The sequence below is a fragment of the Oncorhynchus nerka genome, linkage group LG24, assembly GCF_034236695.1.
Source record: "Oncorhynchus nerka isolate Pitt River linkage group LG24, Oner_Uvic_2.0, whole genome shotgun sequence".
NCBI lineage: Eukaryota > Metazoa > Chordata > Actinopteri > Salmoniformes > Salmonidae > Oncorhynchus > Oncorhynchus nerka.
In genome coordinates this window covers 31,444,738-31,471,901 of record NC_088419.1, presented here as the reverse complement: position 1 = coordinate 31,471,901, position 27,164 = coordinate 31,444,738, and the positions used below count along the sequence as shown (strand labels likewise).

The 27,164-nt window shown below is 41.5% G+C and overlaps 1 protein-coding gene across 1 annotated transcript in view; it reads right to left on the bottom strand.

Moving 5' to 3' along the window:
• Positions 1–27,164, bottom strand: part of LOC115107854 (disheveled-associated activator of morphogenesis 1-like) — a 119,821-nt gene that overhangs the window by 32,084 nt on the left and 60,573 nt on the right. The window contains 2 exon segments of the mRNA XM_029631543.2: positions 712–783; positions 15,965–16,054. Of these exon segments, the coding sequence (XP_029487403.2) occupies positions 712–783; positions 15,965–16,054 (162 nt within the window).

The window sequence follows — 27,164 nt, the reverse complement described above, 5'->3', positions numbered from 1 at the left end:
CGGTTACATTTGAATCTAACATGAATGCAGAATTAATCTGATTCAGGATTGATCTGAGGAGCTACAGATTACCGATGTAATTATAACTGTTTGCAGTTGTTTGTTACATTGTTTTGAGGTTAGAGTACAGTACAATCTCTTTTATTGAGAATTTAGGAATCATTTACGTTACTGCACATGCTTTTTATTACCCGATCAGGTTTCAATCAAGGATAATCTCAAATCAGTGCAAAAGTTGATATAGACACAGTGATCCTCCATCCTGCTCTTGGAGAGCTGCAGTAATGCACATTTTATGGGAAACACACACCAGAACCATGGACGGCCGAGTGCAACCGAGTGGTCCCTATAACACACCGCAGCGACAGCAAATAGGACGGCCACCCGTAGCTTTTAGCCATTCATCGTCGCAGTGTATTCAACTGCTTTAGTCCCAGCTCAGTAGAATCAGGTGTGATGCCACTAAGCTGGGACATAAACCTGCATACTGCATATCAGGTTTTAGGATCACTGATATCAAGCATGTAAATGATAAAGTGAAATGTTTATATTGACAGTCAAGCCTCTTCCAGATCTGTTTAAGGAGTGTGAAAGTGAAATTCAGTACCACAGTAGACTCTACACTCACTTTGGAAGTGTCAATGATAGAGATGGATACAAAATCATAGTCAAGAGACCTAGAGTAAAGAATGACAAGGAGTCATTACTTACGGCAGCCATGGAATTGAGCTGGTCAATGTAATACTCTGGCCAGCTGGTTGCACCTTTGTTCTCCTCTTGTTCCTAAAAAGAGGAGAAGAGAGTATGTGTTTGGTCAGTTAGAGTCTTCCACTAGGGCTGTGTCCAAATTCTCCACCCTTTTTCAGAAGGGTGCACTTGTACAATCTCAAATGATTGGTGTCAGCATCGGCTGGACTGAGTTTCCACCATTGTTAAGTCCATGCAAGAGACCGGGAGCACAGAGGAGTTGAGAATAAAACACAGTAATGGAAGCATATTGTTTTAAATCATCATGACCCCAATAAATCACGTGGCCTACTTAAGCTGAGAACATCCTCAACAATAACATGGTAGGTAGAATTATGAAAGTAACGTAAAGCATGACATTAGTGGGAATTGTAGAGTTGGAATAAAATGCTCATAACACAATGTGGGAATTATATATTCTGACTGAGAACCATGGGAATAACACATTTCACATGCCATTGCAGCCATCACGACAGGGACTTCCTCTTGAAAGCAGAAACACATTTAGCATTTCAACATATTTGTCAACCACATTCAGGGCCCTGAGAGTAAATTACCTAATTTACACACAATTCACACGGACCTAAACAGGTATGTGTGCACAGACACAAAAACACGCAACATAAACATAAAAAATATGAGCGCAAACACACTCACACAACTTGACACAAGAAACAGAGTAGATCTAGTATAGTGGATATATGAATAGTCCAAACGGGAACAGAGCAGAGACTCAAAAGTAGGACAGTGCAGATAAGGGGGCCTAGATTATCATCAACTCGTCTCTGAGAACTGCGGCCCAGAACACAGAGGAAGAAAACCAACCTTTATGGCCATAGATTCTGCCTGGCAACATACGAAAGCACAAGCTTGATTAAAACCTTGGGAGATTAGTGAAAGAATGTTCAAGTTGTGCATTGGGGACATTGCTCGAATTTGGCAGGCTACATCTGCCTTGCAGGACTGAAGTCCATTAATTACAGTGAGCTTCAAAAGTATTGGGCCAGTGACAATTGTGTTGTTGTTTAGGCTCTGTACTCCAGCACTTTGGATTTGAAATGATACAATGACTTTGGTGAAAGTGCAGATTGTCAGCCTTAAATGAAAGGTTCACCCATTTTGAATGCTATGTTTTTATGCATCTCTGAGTGATGTTCTATCGATTCTCTGGGTCATTTCAAGTTTTCATGTGTATCCGAGTTATTGGCGTTCGGACAGTGATAAATCCGTCCTGTATTACGTAGCACCGTGCTAAATCGCTCTTACTACACTGGTAGTTCATAGGAATACAGCTTTTAGATCACAAAAACGTCTATCACATATGTCAGATTTCAATACTGGCCAATGTCATAACTCTGGAGGATGTCTTCTCTCAAATGAGCCACTGATGATATTTTTGTGATATTCCTACCTCGAGAAATGTGTAATGTAATTAAAGGTCTAGCACATTATTCCTATTTGTTTGCCTCTTTAGTCCAGGGTGCATTGTATGGTGCATTTGTCTGAGATATCATAGAAAAGAGATCCAATGAACAAAGGAACGTAAATCGCCCCACTAAGCAGACTATCGACCAATCGCGTTCAGGTTGTCGCTAGGCTAATAGTTACGCAATCCCTTCTCAAAGTCAATGTAAACTCAGCAAAAAAATAAAATGTCCTCTCACTTTCAACTGCGTTTTTGTTCAGCAAACATAACATGTGTAAATATTTGTATGAACCTATCAAGATTCAACAACTGAGACATAAACTGAACAAGTTCCACAGACATGTGACTAACAGAAATGGAATGTGTCCCTGAACAAAAGGGGGGGGGGTCAAAATCAAAAGCAACAGTCAGTATCTGGTGTGGCCACCAGCTGCATTAAGTACTGCAGTGCATCTCCTCTTCATGGACTGCACCAAACTTGCCCGTTCTTGCTGTGAGACGTTACCCCACTCTTCCCCCAAGGCACCTGCAAGTTCCCAGACATTTCTGGGGGAATGGCCCTAGCCCTCACCCTCCGATCCAACAGGTCCCAGACCTGCTCAATGGGATTGAGGCCATGGCAGAACACTGACATTCATGTCTTGCAGGAAATCAAGCACAGAATGAGCAGTATGGCTGGTGGCATGCTGGAGGGTCATGTCAGGATGAGTATGCAGGAAGGGTACCACATGAGGAGGATGTCTTCCCTGTAACCCACAGCGTTGAGATTGCCTGCAATGACAACAGGCTCAGTCCGATGATGCTGTGACACACCGCCTCAGACCATGAAGGACCCTCCACCTCCAAATTGATCCCGCTCCAGAGTACAGAACTCGGTGTAACGCTCATTCCTTCTACGATAAATGAGAATCCGATCATCACCCCTGGTGAGACTAAACCGCGACTCGCCAGTGAAGAGCATTTTTTGCCAGTCCTGTCTGGTCCAGCGACGCTGGGTTTTTGCTCATAGGCGACGTTGTTGCCGGTGATGTCTGGTGAGGACCTGCCTTACAACAGGCCTACAAGCCCTCAGTCCAGCCTCTCTCAGCCTATTGCAGACAGTCTGAGCACTGATGGAGGGATTGTGCGTTCCTGGTGTAACTCAGGCAATTGTTGTTGCCATGCTGTACCTGTCCCACAGGTGTGATGTTTGGATGTACCGATCCTGTGCAGGTGTTGTTACAAGTGGTCTGCCACTGTGAGGATGATCAGCTGTCCGTCCTGTATCCCTGTAGCGCTTTCTTAGGGGTCTCAGAGTACGGACATTGCAATTTATTGCCCTGGCCACATCTGCAGTCCTCATGCCTCATTGCAGCATGCCTAAGGCATGTTCACTCAGATGAGCAGGGACCCTGGGCATCTTTCTTTTGGTGTTTATCAGAGTCAGTAGAAAGGCTTCTTTAGTTTTCATAACTGTGACCTTAATTGCCTACAGTCTGTAAGCTGTAGGTGTCTTAACGACCATTCCACAGGTTCATGTTCATTAATTGTTTATGGTTCATTGAACAAGCATGGGAAACAGTGTTTAAACCCTTTACAATGAAGATCTTGTGAAGTTATTTGGATTTTTACGAATTATCTTTAAAAGACAGGCCCCTGAAAAAGGGACGTTTCTTTTTTTGCTGAGTTTGTGTCGAGAAATGTGCCTATTTTCCTTGATAGTACGTAATGTCACGATTCCAAAACTATACGATGCTACAGATAGCAAGTTAGTTAACTCCCATTTCAGAAGACTCCCATTCACGTCTTGTCCAAGAATCGACCAGAATGCACCACGCAGCCCATTAACGTTGGCAACGTTTCCCATCTCCTCAAAAGCATATCTGCCTTTGTGAATGTTAGACTCCACTCTGTGAGGCACATCGATATGGATGTTGAACATGGAGAGATTGTTCACTATTAAATTTATAGTGTAGTTTGTTTAGACGATTTTACAGCCAATTAGCTTTGTTATTATTGTTTGTAGCCACATTTGCTAGCTAGCTAGCCAGCCCATTGTGGCTTTTGCAGTCGACTTGAGGTGCATCAAATTTCAACTACGATTTTCCATGTTGCTACCAACCTTATTATAACATCAAAATTAAATATTTCTTCACAAAAATTGTAAATTAAAGGAATTAGTGACTTCTCCGTGGATTTGTCCTTTAATTGTATGGTATTTTTATTCATATTGTGTGAACCGTTTAGAAATTACATCACTTTTTGTACATAGCCCCCCATTTTAGGGAACCAAAAGTATTGGGACAAATTCACTTATATGTGTATTAGAGTAGTCAAAGGTTTAGTATTTATTCCCATATTCCTAGCATGCGATGATTACATCATGCTTGGGACTCTACAGACAGCCAATGCATTCAACAAGTTTGATGATGCATGATGTAATCATTGCGTGCTAGTAACAAGCTCGATGTAATCATTGCATACCAGGAATATGGAACCAAACACATAACTTTTGACTACTTTACTACACAAGTGAATTTGTCCCAATACTTTTGGTCCCCTAAAATGGGGGGACTATGTACAAAAAGTGCTTTAAGTTCACCCGAAAATACCTTCAAAATAATAGTATCATTTGAAATCCAAAGTGCTGGAGTACAGAGCCAAAATGACAACAGTCACTGTCCCAATACTTTTGGAGCCCACTGTAATTAATGGACAACAGCCCTGCAAGGCAGATGTAGCCTTCCAAATTCGAGCAATGTCCCCAATGCACAACTTGAGCATTCATTCACAATTTTCCCAAGGTTTTCATCAAGCTTGTGCTTTCGTATGTAGCCAGGAACAATCTATGGACATAAAGGTTTGGTTTTCTCCCTCTGTGTTCTGGGCCACAGTTCGCAGAGATGAGTTGAAGATAAACTAGGCCCACTTATCTGCATTGTCCTACTTTGAGTCTCTGCTCTATTTCAGTTTTGGGACTACAAGTAGGCAGACCAAATGGCGTACAACCTACAGTCACCTCCAAAATGATTGGCACCCTTGATAGAGATGAGCCAAAATGACTGTATACAATAAATTATACTAATACTGAGCTCAAAACATTTGGAAAATTATTTTATACAAATACAATTGCTCAGAGATTCAGAAATCAAAAACTGGGATTATATATAAAAAATTTATTAAAAACTTTTTAAAAAACTAACCAACCTCAAAAATCCAACATTGGCCAACATTGTTATTTTCTCCATACTTAATGTGATACATATTGCATTAGTCGAGACAGATTTGATCTTGTGCAGTTCATTGTTAACTTTGAGTGAGCTGTCTGCTTTTAAAAATTATTTTATTTGAATTTTATTGGAAATCTGGTTAAAAACTGCTGTCTCTATCCGGCACCTCCAGCACTGACCTTAAGATGGGTGGCTAGCAGCCCTCAACCTCTCTTCAAGGTCATGTTGACCGGTATGGGCTTACAAACATTTACATACACTATATATACACAAAAGGAAGTGGACACCCAAGCTTACCTAATGGGACCACGGAGTGCTGAAGTGCGTAGCAACTAACAATAGTCTGTCCTCGGTTGCAACACTAACTACTGAGTTCCAAACTGCCTCCGGAAGCAATGCCAGCGCAATAACTGTTCGTCGGGAGCTTCCAAACCTTAAAGTGCCAACTGTAAAGTTTGGTGGAGGAGGAATAATCGTCTGGAACTGCTTTTCATGGTTCAGGCTAGGCCTCTTAGTTCCAGTGAAGGGAAATATTAACGCTACAGCATACAATGACATTCTAGATGATTCTGTGCTTCCAATTTTATGGCAACAGTTTGGGGAAGGCCCTTCCTGTTTAGCATGTCAATGCCCCCAAGCACAAAGAGAGGTCCATACAGAAATGGTTTGTCGAGATCAGTGTGGAAGAACTTGACTGGCCTGCAAAGCCCTGACCTCAACCCCATCAAACACCTATGGAATGAATTGGAACGCCGACTGCGAGCCAGGCCTAATTGCACAACATCAGTGCCTGACCTTACCAATGCTCATGGCTGAATGGAAGCAAGTCCACGCAGCAATGTTCCAACATCAAGTGGAAAGCCTTCCCAGAATAGTGGATGCATTTATAGCAGCAAAGGGGGGACCAACTCCATATTAATGCTCATGATTTTGGAATGAGATGTTCAACGAGCTTGTGTCCACATACTCTTGGTCATGTAGTGTATATGCCAGAGTGTTTGTCTCATATAGCGTAGTTCAGCTAGTCATAGCTAGCCTAGCTTTGCACAGTGATTTTACCTAATCTGAGACCTGAAATGAGGGTCCCCCCCAAACCTTGGCAGCTGGTGGTTTTCTGGCATTGGCAGTTGACTACAGAGAGCTGGTGGGAGCATCGTAACATTTATTTATTTGACCTTTATTTAAATCAGGGATATTCCATTGCGACCAAGGTCTCTTTTCGAGAGCCCTGCTTCATAATGCAGAAAACACAACGTAAATAATAAGGAAAAATACAAATTATATATTTATTTTTTTAAACACTAGTGCAACCAATCGTAAGGTATTCTGAAATTTGTTCAAGTATGTGGCTCATAAGAACTAAAGGCTGTTCTACCTAAATATTTGGCGACTAGGAATTTCAAGAGTTGGCCATTCCTGTGAATGAGTAATGTATTTCTGTAAATTAGGAGTGATGAGGTAACACAGTATGGTAGTTTTATCGGTCACCCATAATAAAGCGTAGAGCGCTATGATAAACAGCATCCAATGGTTTTTAACAACAGGAAGCAGTCATTTTGATTGCTCATTAATTTAAAAAATGTATTACTCATTGTATTACTTATTTTTTAAGTCATGCCTCACTACATTCTTGATCTTTCCTAAATAAGTCTACATAACACACTGTTTTTGTTAGAATCTTAATAGATTCCAACAACAACAAAAATATATATATATATATTAAAATATATTTGAACAGAGAAAAACAAGCATCCTTCATTTTGTGTGTTTCAAGTGCAGATCCCCTGCTAACAGAGCAGCTAAGCAGGGCACCTCCTGATTAACAGAGACAAATACAGAGGAAACCATGTTGAATTCAATTGTAGAAAGCGATTGATGCTCTCCAGCATGACCTCATCAATTCAGGTGGCCGAACCAAAGTAAACACATTCATTCAGAGAGACAGCGCCGCTGCTAGCCTACTATCCGTTGCTTGTTCTGCGGAACTTGCGGGGGATTGTGTTTACTGGATAACTGTTACCGTATCGAAGTCCTCTGGAACACAAAGGCTCCATAATGAACTGGCTGGCTGTGAAGTGGGGACTGAGAAAGGAGTGCCTCCATCACTCTGCGGGCTTGGCCGCCCCCACCACCAACCCCATCTCCCTCTCCCTCGAAAACAAAAGCTGCACCTGCCAAGGGAGGCTTTCCTGTTTGCTTTGGACGACTGAGCACAACCCTTACAACCCCCCACCCGCTCTGTCTGTGAGCTTTAGGCCTTTGGGGAGCCATGCCAAGCCCTTGCTAGCTGGGCCCGGGCCAGGCTCACTGCTGAGTCTGCATTACTGACGTCCCGCTGCCAAGACTCCCCTCTCTCTGCGGCCAACTACCTCCCAAAGGCCATCCATCCATCCCCTCTCCCCGCTTCCCCTTCCTCCACACTGGCTCTAGGGGTTTATCCTCCTCCAACTCTGCTGATTAATTGTGCCCAAACACAATACCCTGCTTTGATCCTCACTGCAACACTGGTAAAAAATCCCAGCAAAGTCCTGCTGATCCACTCTGCCTCGGACCACAGCTAAGCAAACATACAGAATGAATCAAGTGAAATAGGGAGAGAAAGAGAGAAGAATAAAAGCAACATAGTGAAGGGAAAGCAGGTTGGATAAAGTGCAACTCCAAGCATTTCTCACATTTATAATAATGAGGGTATGGAGACATTTTTGGCTTGTTTTCAGACGTAGGGAGACCCATTTAGGCTAGTCCAGGCCCCAAGATGATTCTTAATTAGGCCACTAATTGGGGCACGACATATGCAGTAGTGGAAGTAGTTTCGCCGTCAGAAGTGGACAATCGTGTTTTATCTGCCCGACTATGTAAGGAGGTGTGAGGGAAATCACAAGCCAACTCTTTAAAAGTCTGCAGCCCAGGTCTGGCATGGGTCAGCCTAAGAAATGCATAATTACACACTGTCCTGTTGAAAAACAGAAGAGATTCCCACTAAGCGCAAACCAGATGGGATGGCATATCGCTGTATAATGCTGTGGTAGCCATGCTGGTTAAGTCTGCCTTGAATTCTAAATAAATCACAGACAGTGTCACTAGCAAAGCACCCCCACACCATCACACCTCCTCCTCCATGCTTCACGGTGGGAACCACACACGCGGAGATCATCCATTAACCTACTTTGCGTCTCACAAAGATACGGCGGTTGGAATCAAAAATCTCAAATTTGGACTCAGACAAAAAGGACAGATTTGCACCGGTCTAATGTCCATTGCTCGTGTTTCTTGGCAAGCAAGTCTCTTCTTATTATTGGTGTCCTTTAGTATTGGTTTCTTTGCAGCAATTTGACCATGAAGGCCTGATTCACGCAGTCTCCTATGAACAGTTGATGTTGAGATGTCTGTTACTTGAACTCTGTGAAGCATTTATTTGGGCTGTAGTCTGAGGTGCAGTTAACTCTAATGCATTTATCCTCTGCAACAGAGGTAACTATTGTTCTTACTTTAGTCTGGTGGTCCTCATGAGAGCCAGTTTCATCATAGTGCTTGATGGTTTTTTCAACTACACTTGAAGAAACTTTCAAAGTTCTTGAAATTGTCCGTATTGACTGACCTGTCTTAAAGTAATGATGGACTGTTGTTTCTCACTGCTTATTTGAGATGTTCTTGCCATTATATGGACCAAATAGGGCTATGTTCAGTATAACACCCCTACCTTGTCACAAAACAACTGATTGGCTCAAACACATTAAGGAAAGAAATTCCACAAATTAACTTTAAACAAGGCACACATGAATTGAAATGCATTCCAGGTGACCTCATGAAGCTGGTTGAGAGAATGCCAAGAGTGTGCAAAGCGGTCATGGGAAAGGGTGGCTACATTGATGAATTTCAAATATACTTTGATTTGTTTAACACTTTTTTGGTTACTACATGATTCCATATGGTGGGGCAAAAAAGTATTTAGTCAGCTACCAAGTTCTCCCACTTAAAAAGATGAGGCCTGTAATTTTCATCATAGGTACACTTCAACTATGACAGACAAAATGAGAAAAAAAATCTAGAAAATCACATTGTAGGATTTTTAATGAATTTATTTGTAAATTATGGTGGAAAATAAGTATTTGGTCACCTACAAACAAGCAAGATTTCTGGCTCTCACGGACCTGTAACTTCTTCTTTAAGAGGCTTCTCTGTTCTCCACTAGTTACCTGTATTAATGGCACCTGTTTGAACTTGTTATCAGTATAAAAGACACCTGTCCACAAACTCAAACAGTCACACTCCAAACTCCACTATGGCCAAGACCAAAGAGCTGTCAAAGGACACCAGAAACAAAATTGTAGACCTGCACCAGACTGGGAAGACTGAATCTGCAATAGGTAAGCAGCTTGGTTTGAAGAAATCAACTGTGGGAGCAATTATTAAGAAATGGAAGACAAACAAGACCACTGATAATATCCCTTGATCTGGGGCTCCACGCAAGATCTCACCCCGTGGGGTCAAAATGATCACAAGAATGGTGAGCAAAAATCCCAGAACCACACGGGGGGACCTAGTGAATGACCTGCAGAGTGCTGGGACCAAAGTAACAAAGCCTACCATCAGTAACACACTACGCCGCCAGGGACTCAAATCCTGCAGTGCCAGACGTGTCCCCCTGCTTAAGCCAGTATATGTCCAGGCCCGTCTGAAGTTTGCTAGAGAGCATTTGGATGATCCAGAAGAAGATTGGGAGAATGTCATATGGTCAGATGAAACCAAAATATAACTTTTTGGTAAAAACTCAACTCGTCGTGTTTGGAGGACAAAGAATGCTGAGTTGCATTCAAAGGACACCATACCTACTGTGAAGCATGGGGGTGGAAACATCATGCTTTGGGGTTGTTTTTCTGCAAAGGGACCAGGACGACTGATCCGTGTAAAGGAAAGAATGAATGGGGCCATGTATCGTGAGATTTTGAGTGAAAACCACCTTCCATCAGCAAGGGCATTGAAGATGAAACGTGGCTGGGTATTTCAGCATGACAATGATCCCAAACACACCGCCCGGGTAACGAAGGAGTGGCTTCGAAAGAAGCATTTCAAGGTCCTGGAGTGGCCTAGCCAGTCTCCGGATCTCAACCCCATAGAAAATCTTTGGAGGGAGTTGAAAGTCCGTGTTGTCCAGCAACAGCCCCAAAACATCACTGCTCTAGAGGAGATCTGCATGGAGGAATGGGCCAAAATACCAGCAACAGTGTGTGAAAACCTTGTGAAGACTTACAGAAAATGTTTGACCTCTGTCATTGCCAACAAAAGGTATGTAACAAAGTATTGAGATAAACTTTTGTTATTGGCCAAATACGTATTTTCCACCATAATTTGCAAATCAATTCATTAAAAATCCTACAATGTGATTTTCTGGATTTTTTTTCTCATTTTGTCTGTCATAGTTGAAGTGTACCTATGATGAAAATGACAGGCCTCTCATCTTTTTAAGTGGAAAAACTTGCACAATTGATGGCTGACTACATACTTTTTTGCTCCACTATATGTATGTATGTATGTATGTATGTATGTATACATATATACACATACATATATATACATACACACACACACACACGCACACATTCAAAAGTTTGGCGTCACTTAGAAATGTCCTTGTTTTCCATGAAAACATACGTGACATTAGTTGCAAAATGAATAGGAAATATAGTCAAGACGTTGACAAGGTTATAAATATTGATTTTTAATTGAAATAATAATAATGTCCTGCAAACTTAGCTTTCGTCAAAGAATCCTCTATTTGCAGCAATTACAGCCTTGCAGACCGTTGGCATTCTAGTTGTCAATTTGTTGACTTAATCTGAAGAGATTTCACCCCATACTTCCAGAAGCACCTCCCACAAGTTGGATTGTCTTGAAGGGCACGTCTTATGTACCATACGGTCAAGTTGCTCCCACAACAGCTCAATAGGGTTGAGTTCCAGTGACTGTGCTTACCATTCCATTATAGACATAATACCAGCTGACTGCTTCTTCCCTAAATAGTTCTTGCATAGTTTGGAGCTGTGCTTTAGGTCATTGTCTTGTTGTAGGAGGAAATTGGCTCCAATTAAGCGCCGTCCACAGGGTATGGCATGGCCTTGCAAAATGGAGTGATGGATCTTGAAGAAGGAAGGCTCTTTTACCCTGTGCAAATCTCCCACTTTACCACCACCAAAGCACCCCCAGACCAACACATTGCCTCCACTATGCTTGACAGATGGCGTCAAGCACTCCTCCAGCATCTTTTCATTTTTTTTGCATCTCACGAATGTTGTTCTTTGCGATCCGAACCCCTCAAACTTATACCACTTCTTTCCAATCTTCCTCTGTCCAGTGTCTGTGTTCTTTTGCCTATTTTAATATTTTATTTTAATTGGCCAGTCTGAGATATAGCTTTTAATTTGCAACTCTGCCTAGAAGGCCAGCATCCCGGAGTCGCCTCTTCAGTGTTGACGTTGATGTAATGGATTTCCTCCTTTTCGTCTGAAGAGGAGAGGCGAGAAGGATCGGAGGACCAATATGCGGCGTGGTAAGTGTCAATGGTTCTTTTAATAAGAAATACTCAACATGAACATGACTGAATACAAACACAATAAAAGTGGAACGAACGAAACCCAAAACAGTACTGTGTGGTGAAAAACACAGACACGGAAACAAACAACCACAAACAAACTGTGAAACCCAGGCTACCTAAGTATGATTCTCAATCAGAGACAACTAATGACACCTGCCTCTGATTGAGAACCATACTAGGCCGAAACATAGAAATCCCAAAATCATAGAAAAACAAACAGACTGCCCACCCCAACTCACACCCTGACCATACTAAATAATGACAAAACAACGTAAATAAAGGTCAGACCGTGACAGTTGAGACTGGTGTTTTGCGGGTACTATTTAATCAAGCTGCCAGTTGAGGACTGTTTCTCAAACTAGACATTCTAATGTACTTGTCCTCTTGTTCAGTTGTGCACCAAGGCTTTCCACTCCTCTTTATATTCTGGTTAGGGCCAGTTTGCGCTGTTCTGTGAAGGGAGTAGTACACAGCGCTGTATGAGATCCTCAGTTTCTTGCCAATTTCTCGCATGGAATAGCCTTCATTTCTCAGAACAATAATAGACTGACGAGTTTCAGAAGAAAGTTCTTTGTTTCTGGCCATTTTTAGCCGGTAATCGAACCCACAAATGCTGATACTCCAGATACTAAACTAGTCTAAAGAAGGACAGTTTTATTTCTTCTTTAATCAGAACAACCGTTTTCACCTGTGCTAACATAATTGCGAAAGGGTCTATGGCTAATGATCAATTAGCATTTTAAAATGATAAACTTGGATTAGCTAACACAACGTGATGGTTGCTGATAAATGTAGATATTCCATTTAAAAAAGCTACAATCGTCATTTACAACATTAACAATGTCTACACTGTATTTCTGATCAATTCGATGTTATTTTAATGGACAAAAAAAAGTGTTTTTCTTTCAAAAACACAGACATTTGTAAGTGACCCCAAACTTTTGAACGGTAGCGTGTGTTTTTTTTCACCCTGTCCCCTCACCCGCTTTAACCCTTCAACTACAATCGTACCAGACATGTTGTTAAAACAGAGGCACAACTTGAGGCGTCTGTCCTCTGGTGTGGGACATGTTAAGGCTTGTGTGTGTGACATGCTGACCAAACATTGCTTTTCTTTCAAAAACAAAGACATTTATAAGTGTCCCCAAACTAACTAACTAACTAACTAGAGTGAGAGAGCTTAATTTCGAAAATCTGTTTCCAAGTTCTCACAAATGAGATCGTGTCTCAATGTAATCAGGGTATGAAATTATTTTATTTTCAAATACAACGTAATTTTGCATTTAGTTGTGGTAAATTTGAAGTGTACAAATTATATTGACCATGTTCCGGCCCCCTGACTATTCACTCCGACATTCACTGGAGAACTTGGTGCCTGCCTGCCATCTGGAGCAAATTAAAATCCTAATTGTTGAAGGCTGATGGGAAGCATCAGATGAAATGGCCACCTCGTCTTTCCAGAGCTTCGAAGAGAGTTAAAGCTTGTGTTTGGTGAGGCTGCAGAGAATGGGGGGGGGTTATTTTTTGTTATAGCTTTATTTAACTAGGCAAGTCAGTTAAGAACAATTTCTTATTTACAATGAAGGCCTAGGAACAGTGTTTTAAACTGCCTTTTACCCTGTCAGCTCGGGGATTCGAACTAGCAAACTTTCAGTTACTGGCCCAACGCTCTAACCACTAGGCTACCTGCTGCCCCAGCTTCCTTGTCAAGATAATATTAATATCTTAAAGCAGCATGTGACAAACAGAATATGCATACTGCTACTCTATACAGTGGACTCATCCATCTTCGGGCTAAAGAGGGAGGCAGTTCTTTCTTCCAAATAACTTTCCCAGGATCATGCGGCTTCGAAAGGTCCTGGAATGAAACCATGGCAACCTGTTGTTTGAACAAGCCTAAAACCCAGTAAGCAAGTGACAAACATTGGATATGTAAGAGGCAGTGTAGGGGTTTTATTGTCCATATAAAAAGGACCATCAGCCAATGCTTGACGATGAGTTGTACAGACAGGTCATGGAAAGGTCATTTGGTGAGACCCAAGGGTTATGTCCCAAGACGAGAGTCCAAAAAGTCCAGCAGTAAGCAGAGTGTGGATGGGGTCAGAGAGAATACATGTCAAAAAGCTGATGAGGTCACCAGTTGTGACAGGATGTGAAATGTGGCGTGTCCTTATCAACTCCCTCGACTCACTGTGAGAATACAAACCATATTTTCTAAGTTATTACTCCAACAAAACTAAGCTGTCTCTCACCACTATCATACTCCATTCCAGACATTGAGCGATCTATCATCTTATGTCAAACTCCGGTCTCCCTTAAAGACCATTAACCAAATACAGCTCAGACCAAACAATATCACAAAAACTCATGCAGTTAATATACAGTTACCTACGATCATAAATCTTCTAAATTAGCTGGACTTAGAGAATACCAGCACGGACAATTCTACAGCTGAGAATACCAGCACGGACAATTCTACAGCTGAGAATACCAGCACGGACAATTCTACAGCTGAGAATACCAGCACGGACAATTCTACAGCTGAGAATACCAGCACGGACAATTCTACAGCTGAGAATACCAGCACGGACAATTCTACAGCTGAGAATACCAGCACCACAGCTGAGAATACCAGCACGGACAATTCTACAGCTGAGAATACCAGCACGGACAATTCTACAGCTGACGGAATACCAGAATACCAGCACGGACAATTCTACAGCTGAGAATACCAGCACGGACAATTCTACAGCTGAGAATACCAGCACGGACAATTCTACAGCTGAGAATACCAGCACGGACAATTCTACAGCTGAGAATTCCAGCACGGACAATTCTACAGCTGAGAATACCAGCACGGACAATTCTACAGCTGAGAATACCAGCACGGACAATTCTACAGCTGAGAATACCAGCACGGACAATTCTACAGCTGAGAATACCAGCACGGACAATTCTACAGCTGAGAATACCAGCACGGACAATTCTACAGCTGAGAATACCAGCACGGACAATTCTACAGCTGAGAATACCAGCAGACAATTCTACAGCTGGAATACCAGCACGGACAATTCTACAGCTGAGAATACCAGCACGGACAATTCTACAGCTGAGAATACCAGCACGGACAATTCTACAGCTGAGAATACCAGCACGGACAATTCTACAGCTGAGAATAACAGCACGGACAATTCTTCATCTGAAGTTTTTGGAAAAGCAGCTGTGCAGTCATATCCCTGCAGGATGGTTAATTTTGTGTATTATCCTGGTCAGCGAATTCGACTCTCCTGCCTCATCACCTGGAGTTAACAATGGGATAAAGCAACAGATTTGTGCAACCTACACAGCCTCCAACTGGCTAAGGGTATCCTGCACTTCGCCACTTCGCCACAACTAAAGTGCGGGGATGGCCTATAGCTGACTGTTCTTTGCCAGATGGGCAGCATCTGTAAATGGCAACAGGCTCCACCCAAATGACCTCTCATAGGGGTCAAAGAGTACAGGAAAATACTAGACATCCTCTCACAGACTTTTCTCTGCAGAAAGCGGCTATCCTGCATTTTAGCTGATTGAAACCCTTGCACTGCATCAGGCGATTGAGAAACTTCAGCCAGATTTATTATGACCGGTACAGGGGGAGGGGGGCATATTAATATTGTGGGCCATTCCACTCCTATGAGAGATTTATTCACTGCAGCTCTTTGGTTAAAGAGATTAGATGCTTTGCTGAGAACATCTTCATTAAGTGAAGTGGTCCTCTAAAATGTTTTGGAGAAGTTGGCGCAGGCTTCTGTTGAAATTAACCAGTGATGGACTGACTAAGGTAAAAGGGCAAGATGCTTGGGCTTGCCTTACGCCCTCTAAATGGGGCACAGAAATGCACTTATACCAAGATTACTACAACAGGGAGACCGACACAAACATGCATATGCACGCGGACACACTTGAATTACATGACACGCACACAATGATGAGGTCAGAAAACCGTACCTTTTTCTTGCTGCAGTAGATCTGCCATTTCTTCTCTGCAGGCAGGTTGAACATGGCCTCCCTGTGTTTCTCTGTGAGGTCAAGTTCATCCTGCAGAGAGAGAGTGTGTGTGGGGAAAGGGGGAGAGATGGAGAGAGAAAATGGGTCTGTGTGAGTAGCCTACAAATACAGTAAATATTATAATCTACACACAAACCCTTATTGATTAATTAATGTATAGATAATATAGAATTCACAGTTGTACATTAATGTGGAATACAACTTGTAGACAACAGTAACAGGTGGCTGATCATTTTAGTGAGTTTTTCACCACCATTGACAGCAACCTTGATGACCAACTCAGATAATGCTCTGTGGAATTTGGAAACCCTCATATTCAAACCTATTATTCAGCCAAGGGCATCTTCGAAGGACAGTTTGCCTTTTCCCAGGTTTCAATTTCAGATGTTGCAAAGATGCTTCAAGATCATGACAAACAAAAAGACACCTTGGTTCTTGAGTGATGCTGCCGATCGTGCAGGTGCCACAGGAGTAGGGATGGGCATTTTGCCTTTGACTGGTCGAGTACTCGCATGATTATTTTCGAGTACTCAAATCGAAATAAAAAGCTATTCTTTGAACAAGGTGACACTGGATTTTTTTGTTGTTGTGCATTTATCTATATGCAAACAGTAAGCAACAATGCCTAATGTATCATACCCATTACAGATACAAATGCTAAATTGGCACATTTACACTGAGTGTACAAAATATTAAGGACACCTGCTCTTTCCATGACAGACTGACAAAGTTCCTGGCAAGGGTGGCCATCACCCTGTATAAGAAGACTAGGAGGACCCTGGGAACACCTCTAATCCAGTGCCATTCTTCAGCGCCATGACAACAATTCTGAAAGAACAACTTTGAATGACCCAGAACAAATTGATGAGAATTATACTCAAGCTAAGCCCCAGAATGGACACTGATCCTAATCATTTCGGGGAACTGCACTGGTTTCCAGTTGACCTTCCATCATACCAGAGCCAGCATTGCCAACGTCAGACTGCTAGACTATAAGAGAAAGGCTGGATTGTCAAGCAAATCACTGCCGGTCTCACAGTCATTAACCATTAAAACCTCTTAAAGAGCGTGTGAATTTTTTCAGCTTTTTGTTACAAATCGCACAAAATTTCAACGTCCTGCTACTTATGCCAGGAATATAGTATATGCATATGATTAGTATGTGTGGATAGAAAACACTCTGAAGTTTCTAAAACTGGTTAAATCATGTCTGTGACTATAACAGAATGTGTGTAGCAGGCAAAACCCCAAGGAAAACTGTTCACCAAAAATAAAAAATATCCCTCCGCCAGTTGTCTGTATTGTCTATGGCAAGGGAAAATAGATAGCGCCCAGTTTATAATGCCTACAGCTTCCACACAATGTCGCCAGTCTTGGCAATTGGGTTGAAGTTAATCATTGGTGAAATGAAGAATAGGCACTTCCTGTCATCGGGTACACCAGAGGAAGTTTTGAAAGAGAATATTGACCAAGATTTCAAGACCTGCTGCTATTGAATACAGATCGCCCCGTGATCAATTTGATCGATTATTAACGTTTACTAATACCTAAAGTTGGATTACAAAAGTAGTTTGAAGTGTTTTGTCAAATTTTATAGGCAACTTTTTTAATTTAAAAAAATGACGTTGCGTTTTGGAAAGCTGTTTTTTCCTGGATCAGATGGGCTTCATAAATGGACATTTTGGGTATACATGGACGGATTTAATTAAAAAAAAGACCCTTTGTGATGTTTATGGGAGATATAGGAGGGCCAACAAAGAAGCTTGTCAAAGGTAATTAATGTTTTATATTTTATTTCTGCGTTTTGTGTAGCGCCGGCTACGCTAATTATTTTGTTTATGTCCCCTTCAGGTATTTCGGGGGGTTGCATGCTATCAGATAATAGATTCTCATGCTTTGTGTGTTTTGATGAAAGTTTGAGTTTTATCGAGTACTATTAGTTGTCACTCTGAAATTTCTCCTGATGTTGATCCCTGTACAGGGACAGCAGCCATAAACACATTTAGCACCTCCTAGCTTCCACACATAGCCTACAAGCCACTAATCCAAGTTAGGGTGGATTTGCGGTTTACAGTAGGTGCACTTGATTGCTGGCTTGTGTGCCGGGTAGTCGAAGTGATCGCATTTTATCTTACGGGTACGTGGGACGGTAGCGTCCCACCTGGCCAACATCCAGTGAAATTGCCACAGCATCTCAAAATCGGGTTGAGGTCAGTCCAGAAGGCGTATTTTCTTCTGTTGAAGCCATTCTGTTGTTTACTTACTTTACTGTGTTTTGGGTTGTTGTCCTGTTGCATCACCCAACCTCTGTTGAGCTTCAATTGGCGGACAGATAGCCTAACATTCTCCTGCAAAATGTCTTGATAAACTTGAAAATTATTTTTTTCCGTCGAAGAGAGCAAGCTGTCTAGGCCCTGAGGCAGCCCAAAACCATGATGCTCCCTCCACCATACTTTACAGTTGGGATGAGGTTTTGATGATGGTGTGCTGTGCCTCTTTTTCTCCACACATAGTGTTGTGTTTTCCTTCCAAACAACTCAACTGTAGTTTCATCTGTCCACAGAATATTTTGCCAGTAGTGCTGTGGAACATACAGGGGCACTTTTGCAAACTTCAGAGGTGCAGCAATGTTTTTTTGGATAGCAGTGGCTTCTTCCATGGTGTCCTTCCATGAACACCATTCTTGTTTGGTGTTTTACGTATCGTAGACTGGTCGTAGAGATACTTTTGTAACCCTTTCCAGCTTTATGCAAGTCAACAATTCTTAGGTCTTCTGAAATCTCTTTTGTTCGAGGCATGGTTCACATCAGGCAACGCTTCTTGTGAATGGCAAACTCAATTGTTGTGAGTGTTTTTTTATAGGGCAAGGCAGCTCTAACCAACATCTCCAATCTCATCTCATTGATTGGACTCCAGGTTAGCTGACTCCTGACTCTAATTAGCTTTTGGAGAAGTCATTAGTCTAGGGGTTAACATACTTTTTCCAACCTACACTGTGAATGTTTAAATTATGTATTCAATATTGAGTAGAAAAATACAATAATTGGTATGTTATTAGTTTAAGCACACTATGCCTGTCTATTGATGTGACTTAGATGAATATCAGATCAAATTTGATGACTAATTTATGCAGAAATCCAGGTAATTCCAAAGGGTTCACATACTTTTTCTTGACACTGTATGTTAACTTTGATTTTAGTTCAATGTAAATTATAGAACTTTCAAACATTGTATGCAACTTTAGAAATCGGCAAATGACTTGATCAGAATTGGTCAAAAAAAGGTTAAAAAGTTATGCATGCCAACATAATAGGCAACAATTAATAGTAGGCAAAGTGAAAATGATATAAATCCTTGTACCATTGCAACATTTGATGTACAGTCACATTCACTGTGGTTGCCTGAAGAGATGCCTCATTGCAATTGGCTATTCCCCATAACTTGCAACAATGTCAATGAGCGTCAACACGATCTTTCCTTTGCCTCAAACTGCAACGATTACCAGCTGAGAAACTTTTAATGAGTTGATTTTACTCCTGACTTAGAGTTTGTCTGGGCATTGTCTTAACCTAAAACCTACTCCGAGTTGGGGCTCGGCTGGAGCGTATCGAAGAAACGGGGTAAACCGTCTCCGAAAGGGGCTCCCCCGATAGAAGCTAATCTACATAGGGTGGGAGGAACCGTCCGTCTGAACACCGGGCCTAAGGCCGGCCGACAGGGCCCTTCCAGGTGGATAACGAATGCCAATCGGTCAGAAGAAATTAAACTGGCTCGACAACAGAGGCGAATCATGGAGACGCAAGATGAACCAAGCTGGGGACTGGACTCTAGAGCCAGCCCTCCCCGGGGCTAAACAACCACCAATCGGTCGCCGAAGGGATGGGCACCTTCATAGGATTAGAACGATGGTCATGAAGGACACAGAACCCGCAAGGTGAAAGCTGTTAGTTATTTTAGTGTTAAAACAGGTTTGAACCTTTTCTGAGATGTTTTTATTTGATTGATTTGACCATTTCAAAACAATACAACCACGCATGTGGATACAATACAATGTTATTAAAATGATTGAGTATGACACAAAAAAAAGTTTTAAAACCTATTTCTATTATGGCCCACATGAATACAAAACACATCTCATCAATAGGGAGGCAACTGTAAAAGGAATAGCATAGATTACCATGTCACGTTCATGGAAAACAATTAAACTTTTTTTAAGTCTGTGCAGTTTTAAAGCATTTTGCCCCTAAACCATTTCTTAAGGTTTCTCTTAAAACTCCCTAGCGTAGGGATATATTTGACATGGTTTGGTACACCATTCCATTCCTCTGCACCAGGGTTAAGGAAGAAGCTTTTTCCTGCCATGCTCCAATAGCGCAGCAGTCTGATATTGGCAACACTGGCTCTGGTGTGATGGCTACGAGAGTCTCTAATGAAATGAAAATAACCAGACAGGTAACTGGGGGAAAGGTCATGTACAACTTTAACAACCATCAACAGTTTGATCTGCACCACCCGGAGATCAACTGGAAGCCAGTTCAGTTCCCTGCAATGATTAGGACAAATGTACATCCTCGTGCTGAGCTTGAGTATAATTGTCAATAGTTTGAAGTTTGTACTTCAGAGTTTTTTTATGCCACTGAACCATGAGATACAAGCATAGTCATAGTGGCAATGTATCAGAGATGTTGCCATGGTTCTCATAGTCTCTGTATCCACGAACTTGGCTACCCTTGCCAGGATCTTTGTCCTGGAATAAACATTCCCAATGACCTTTAGAGCCCTGGGTTCATCGGTCATGTGTTCACATCCCAAGTATGTAACAGAGCATTTTCCCCATCACCGCTACACCATTACACCTGAGAAGTTGGAAAGGTTTCTCACTTTGTTTTTGGAACCAAACATGATACATTCCGTCTTGCCTTAATGCAGAGACAGTTTGTTGTCGGATAACCACTTACTGACTTTAGTCATTTCGCAGCTTTAGGGTGTTTTCAACGATCTTCTTATTCTTATGTGAAACCAAGAGGGCAGAATCATCTGCATACAAGAACAGATGGCATGAACAGGCAGAATCCATGTCATTTATGTAGTGCAAAACAAAAGCAAAGGCCCCAAAATGCTCCCCTGGAGGACACCACAGTTTATCTCTTTAGCATAAGACAGTGTCCCGGTTACATCCACCCTTTGGACCCTATCAGATAGGTATAACTTCACCCATAATAAGGAGTTAGTGCAAAAATCAATTGCTTTCAGTTTGTACAACAAAATATCATGGTTTACAGTATCAAATGCTTTTCTGTCAAGTATAGTAAACAGGTATCGGTAGAATAAGATTGTCTAAAAACCTGACTGACGGTCATATAAAATGCAATGGTCATCATTGTACTTTATGATCTGTTCATGGAGTGATTTTTCTAAAACCTTTGACAACACACCCGAGATTGACACTGGTCTGTTCCCTTGTTCAACTTTGCTTCCTTTCTTGAATAAAGGAACTCTTCGACCCGTGATACCTTTCATGTTGAATGGAAAGGTTGATGAGGTGTGTTACATAAGGTCCGATACAATCAGTAGCATCACTCAGGAATCTAGCTGGGATGTTATCCAGTCCTGTGGCTTTCTGTTTGTCTAGATCTTCAAGCATCTTTGATGTTTTGTGGATACGGGTCCTGGTCATGTGAGGAAAAATACCATGATTTTCAGTAACAACAATCAAGATTGAACTTGCAGGCAAATGATCACAGGCCAGTGAGCTACATTTTTATGACTGTCCTGAAAGAAAACCTACTGCATTGTATGAATCAAAATGAGTCTTTCATCAGGTACTGCAGAACTAAATCTTTGCCACAAACCTCTGATAGCAACGCCGACAACCATAAGACTAGAGAATGCATTGTTCTCTAAATGTATTTTAACCTAGAAAGACTTCCTACCTCTGACAGTGAACAAAGTGATCAACAAAGCCAGGATATACTTATTGTAAGTCAGTCTTAGCCAGAGTTTGTTAAATGATTAAAATGTCATGTTAACTCAATGGTGTCCGTGTGTCTGTATATATCTATGTGCACTGTGTGTGAGTACTAACTATGTCAGAGCATGCATGCAAGTCTGTGTAGAAAATATGTGTACCCATATGGTCTTCGTGGGGCGGAGGGGTGTGGTGGGGTGTGAGAGAGTCAGCTCAACTATAATTTCTGCATGCAACCACATTTGCAGCAAACAGACGCTCTCTCTGGAACTGAACACGGTCTCACATGTGTTCTAGGGTTCCTATCTGGGCAAGGAGCCACTGGGAAGGGTTACAGGGTGGAGGAGCTCTTCCTCTGAACTATTTTTCAGCTACGGGCAGTGGTGGACCCGTGGAATTGTTAAATTAGTACCTGCGCTGTTGTGTAATAAGCAAGCCAAATCAGACGCAAGCCAGATGTTTTGGGTGCAAGATTAACAGCGTCATGTTATGTATGGCTGGGCGATATATAGAATTCAATCCAATGTATGTTTCAGTGCGATGTTCCAAATGCCTGTATCGCAAGAATCAATATGTTTATTTTATTTTTATGTGCACCTTCCCACTCACACACCAAGCCCCTCCCCCTGTCACTCACAACAACAACAATGAAAGATAACTGCTTGTTGTCAGAGAGGAAAAAGTTTAAACTCGCTATTTACACGAGGTTTGGTCCAACAGAAACGCTTAGAGACATTTTACTGTAATAGATGAGAAATTAACCTTTAAAAAAATATACCTTTTTTGTCTTAACTCCCAAAATGAAGAACAGAGCAGACCCTATTAAAACGAGAGAATCAATGTTCATTGATAGTTTCAAATTAATGCTCAGTTTGTTGTGCGCAGAATCGTGGTACTGTTAGCAGCATTTCAGTGAACGTTGCATATACAGTTGAAGTCGGAAGTTTGACATACACCTTAGACAAAAACATTTGAACTCAGTTTTTCACAATTCCTGACATTTATTCTTAGTAAAAATTCCCTGTTCTAGGTCAGTTAGGATCACCACTTTATTTTAAGAATGTCAGAATAATAGTAGAGAGAATTATTGATTTCAGCTTGTATTTCTTTCATCACATTCCCAGTGGGTCAGAAGTTTACATACACTCAATTAGTATTTGGTAGCAATGCCTTTAAATTGTTTACCTTGGGTCAAACATTTCGGGTAGCCTTCCACAAGCTTCCCACAATAAGTTGGGTGAATTTTGGCCCATTCCTCCTGACAGAGCTGGTGTAACTGAGTCAGGTTTGTAGGCCTCCTTGCTCGCACATGCTTTTTCAGTTCTGCCCACAAATTTTCTATAGGATTGAGGTCAGGGCTTTGTGATGGCCACTCCAGTACCTTGACTTTGTTGTCCTTAAGCCATTTTGTCACAACTTTGGAAGTATGCTTGGTGTCATTGTCCACTTGGAAGACCCATTTGTGACCAAGTTTGAACTTCCTGACTGATGTCTTGAAATGTTGCTTCAATATATCCACATACATTTCCTACTTCATGATGCCATCTATTTTGTGAAGTGCACCAGTCCCTCCTGCAGCAAAGCACCCCCACAACATGATGCTGCCACCCCCGGGCTTCACAGTTGGGATGGTGTTCTTCGGCTTGCAAGCCTCCTCCTTTTTCCTCCAAACATAATGATGGTCCTTACGGCCAAACAGTTCTATTTTTGTTTCATCGAACCAGAGGACATTTCTCAAAAAAGTAAGATTTTTGTCCCCATGTGAAGTTGCAAACCGTAGTCTGGCTTTTATATGGCGGGTTTGTAGCAGTGGCTGCTTCCTTGCTGAGTGGCCTTTCAGGTTATGTCGATATAGGACTTGTTTTACTGTGGATATAGATAATTTTGTACCTGTTTCTTCCAGCATCTTCACAAGGTCCTTTGCTGTTGTTCTGGGATTGATTTGCACTTTTCGCACCAAAGTACATTCATCTTCAGGAGACAGAACGCGTCTCCTTCCTGAGCGGTATGACAGCTGCGTGGTCCCATGGTGTTCATACTTGCGCACTATTGTTTGTACAGATGAACATGGTACCTTCAGCCGTTTGGAAATTCCTCCCAAGGATGAACCAGACTTGTGGAGGTCAAAAAAAAAAAATTGTTAACAAGAAATGTGTGGAGTGGTTGAAAAACAAGCTTTAATGACTCCAACCTAAGTGTATGTAAACTTCCGACTTCAGCTGTTGGAGGTGGGACATCTATTTCTTGTTAGGAGGTGGCCAATGCATTGCAAATAGTTGTGCAATGCTTAAAACAGTGTTTGCATTCTAAAATGTAGGACGATTACATTACAAAGTAATTTAGTATTATTTGCCTGTGTTACCCTGTGGAGGCAGTCACAGTAACAGGTTATACTTGTTTTAAACTAGAATTATGTCATTTTCGGCTCTGGTCGGCTTTGCATGACATTCATATGCAAAGCCGACCAGCCAGGCCGGTTCATCTGAAGTACTAGAATAACGATAACAAGCTAGTGTAATGCTTCCCAAAGGCCATCTCCATTTCAGAGCTTTAGCTGTGTAAACAAAAACGAAAATGTCAGACAGGAACCCAAGGCTCCATTAACCAACCTCTATTTCAAGCTCACCTGACAGCACTCCCGTCAACATGCCGCTGATCAAAGACAGGACTTGGTCAACTGAGCCTCATATATATTGTCATATTGTATAATAGTCGCTAACCCTAGACAAGGATTTGCTTCTACACTTAGACTTATGATGACTTATACGACAGGCACAAATGTCCTTACCACAGTAAAAAGGAAAGTGTTAAATTACATTTAATTTCAAACAAATCCATTGATAAGATTAAAATGATAGAGGATTATAGCCTTACATATTAAGATCTATAGTTTAGGTGTGTTAACACTAGCAACATAACACATTCATCAGAGTCATCTGATCTTCATTGCGATGTGTCATGGTCATTAAACATGTTATTTATTATCGTAGGGAGAAATTCTAGGGTTTACTTCCTTGGGAATACTGCTGGGGGGGCATTCAAAAGGTGCCTGCCATGACAGATGTCTGGCAATGGCCTTAGTGGGCTTTATGCAGACTATGTGTACAGGGCCAGAGTTCCCATGTTGTGTATAAATGAATGCTATGAAAGATAGCATGTTGAGGGAAACCAGAGCCAATAGAGCTTAAGTTAACTGTCATAAGGCAGGGAATAGCCAAGCTACAAGTTGATGAGTAGTGTGAGGCTGAAGGCCTCTTTAGATGACCTCACCAGATAGGCCTCTCCTACCTAGCTCCAGTAGCCTATCCTCCTAGGGCCATCAGGAAGGGGACTGTTCTGAATCAACTACCATATAGTGCTAGAGATAACAAGATACAGACAAGCCAAAAACAATGCCTGAAAAATGATCAATTTCACTCCTAGACGTACAGCAATAGACATTTGAAGAAAAATATAGCAACAAAGACTCACACTTTTACTTATGTCACTGCTTATGTCTGTGCATTGCTACATGTCCAATTGAATTCTGTCCGGATGCGTTTTGATTTCTGTGGTAGCATATAAACAAACCCATTTCTCCTGTAGTCAAATAAAATCTGTGTGGTTTTGTGTTGAGTACGGACAAAGAAGGCTCTTCGTACGATGCTTCCAGTTTCAGAATAAGATTTTGCTGCCTGGCAGTAGCTCGTTGCATAAACAAAGGAACTGCATAAACATTGCCGAGGTAGGTTTCCTTGAATCAAGGTCTAAATATATTTTAATATGACCGTTTGTTTGATTCCATTTATAAGACCAAGAAAAGACACGGGTCTAGTTGGTTGGCCTTTTAAATCCCAAATTAATCTGAGTTTAACATTAAGCATACAGTTTATGGATCTTCCAGTATTTCCCTAATATGGTATTCCTTTTGAGGTAAAGCTGTAGTTCAGAAGAACAATTAGGTTACTCTCTTTCATTCCCCGGGGAAGTCTATTTGGGTCTATAAAGGCAAAGCCTAATGATCAGTACTACTATGTTAAATGTATTTTCTCTCCACAAAACAGCACCTGTTGCGCACCAATACACAGGATGACACTTAAGGTAGCAATAGCATGGGATGCTACATTTTGGACATTGTAAAAGAAAATACAGATTACAACGATACATTACAAGATGCGTCCATGTGACATTCATGGCTAGAGACAACAGCACGCAGCTTGCCATTTGAGGTCTAAAGATGTTCTGACCCAATCTAAAAATGGGACCTGGCAATGTCTCCATGCTCTGTGAGCTGCTCAGTGAAGTCGCCAGACCTGTCATTCAGAAAAGCGTCTCAGAGCCTCCACCAAGGAACACTTTAGCCTCTGGGAGAATCCCCGCATTTATTCAGCATCTGCCTACTGACACAAAATATTAAAAAGACGCAGTGAAAGTGCAGTAAAATACATGTTCATTTGAGTTTTCCCAACCATATTAGCACAGGCTCTACGCTAGTTATAAGGCCGATGGCTACTCAATTCATATGCCCTGTGGTTCAACTTAGCGACTCAAGCGGGTCATTCTGCGAAATGAGGCCTTTTGCATCGCTTTGATATTTTAAGTAGAAAGTAGTGCACAAATATTGAATTTTAAAAGCCCTTTAAGATAGACCACGTACAACATTTCTAAACAGGCTTGTTGACCTACTTAACCCATAACCTCCTCCAAGTTTTCACCATCATTGTAAAGCACTAGTAATATTGTTGCTTTAACAAAGTCATTTCTGGAGGTTATTTATTTCATGTGATTAGTGATTCATAAATAAAAAATAAATAAAAGTAAAAACTGTCCCTCATTTTAACGTCAACCGTGTTACATGAACTGAACTCTCGTTTTATTATGGTGAAACTATTCCTCTTTAAATGTATATTTTTTAAAGAAACAAACATTTAAATAGTTAAATCAGTATAAAAGCAGGTGAGATGATTCTATTCTTTTTGACCATTTTCTGGTGGAAAACTGAGCGGGTTGGGCTTAACAAATCAACCCTGTTACCCATGGAAAGAAATGTTTAAAAAAAATGTTTTGTTAAGAATTGCATTTAATTGCCTCTCCCTGTTGCACACAACAAAATTCCTCCTGTCACTATTACAGTCAAACCTGTTACTTAATTTGGCACTTACTACAAGCATTTTGCTACACCCAAAAGCATTT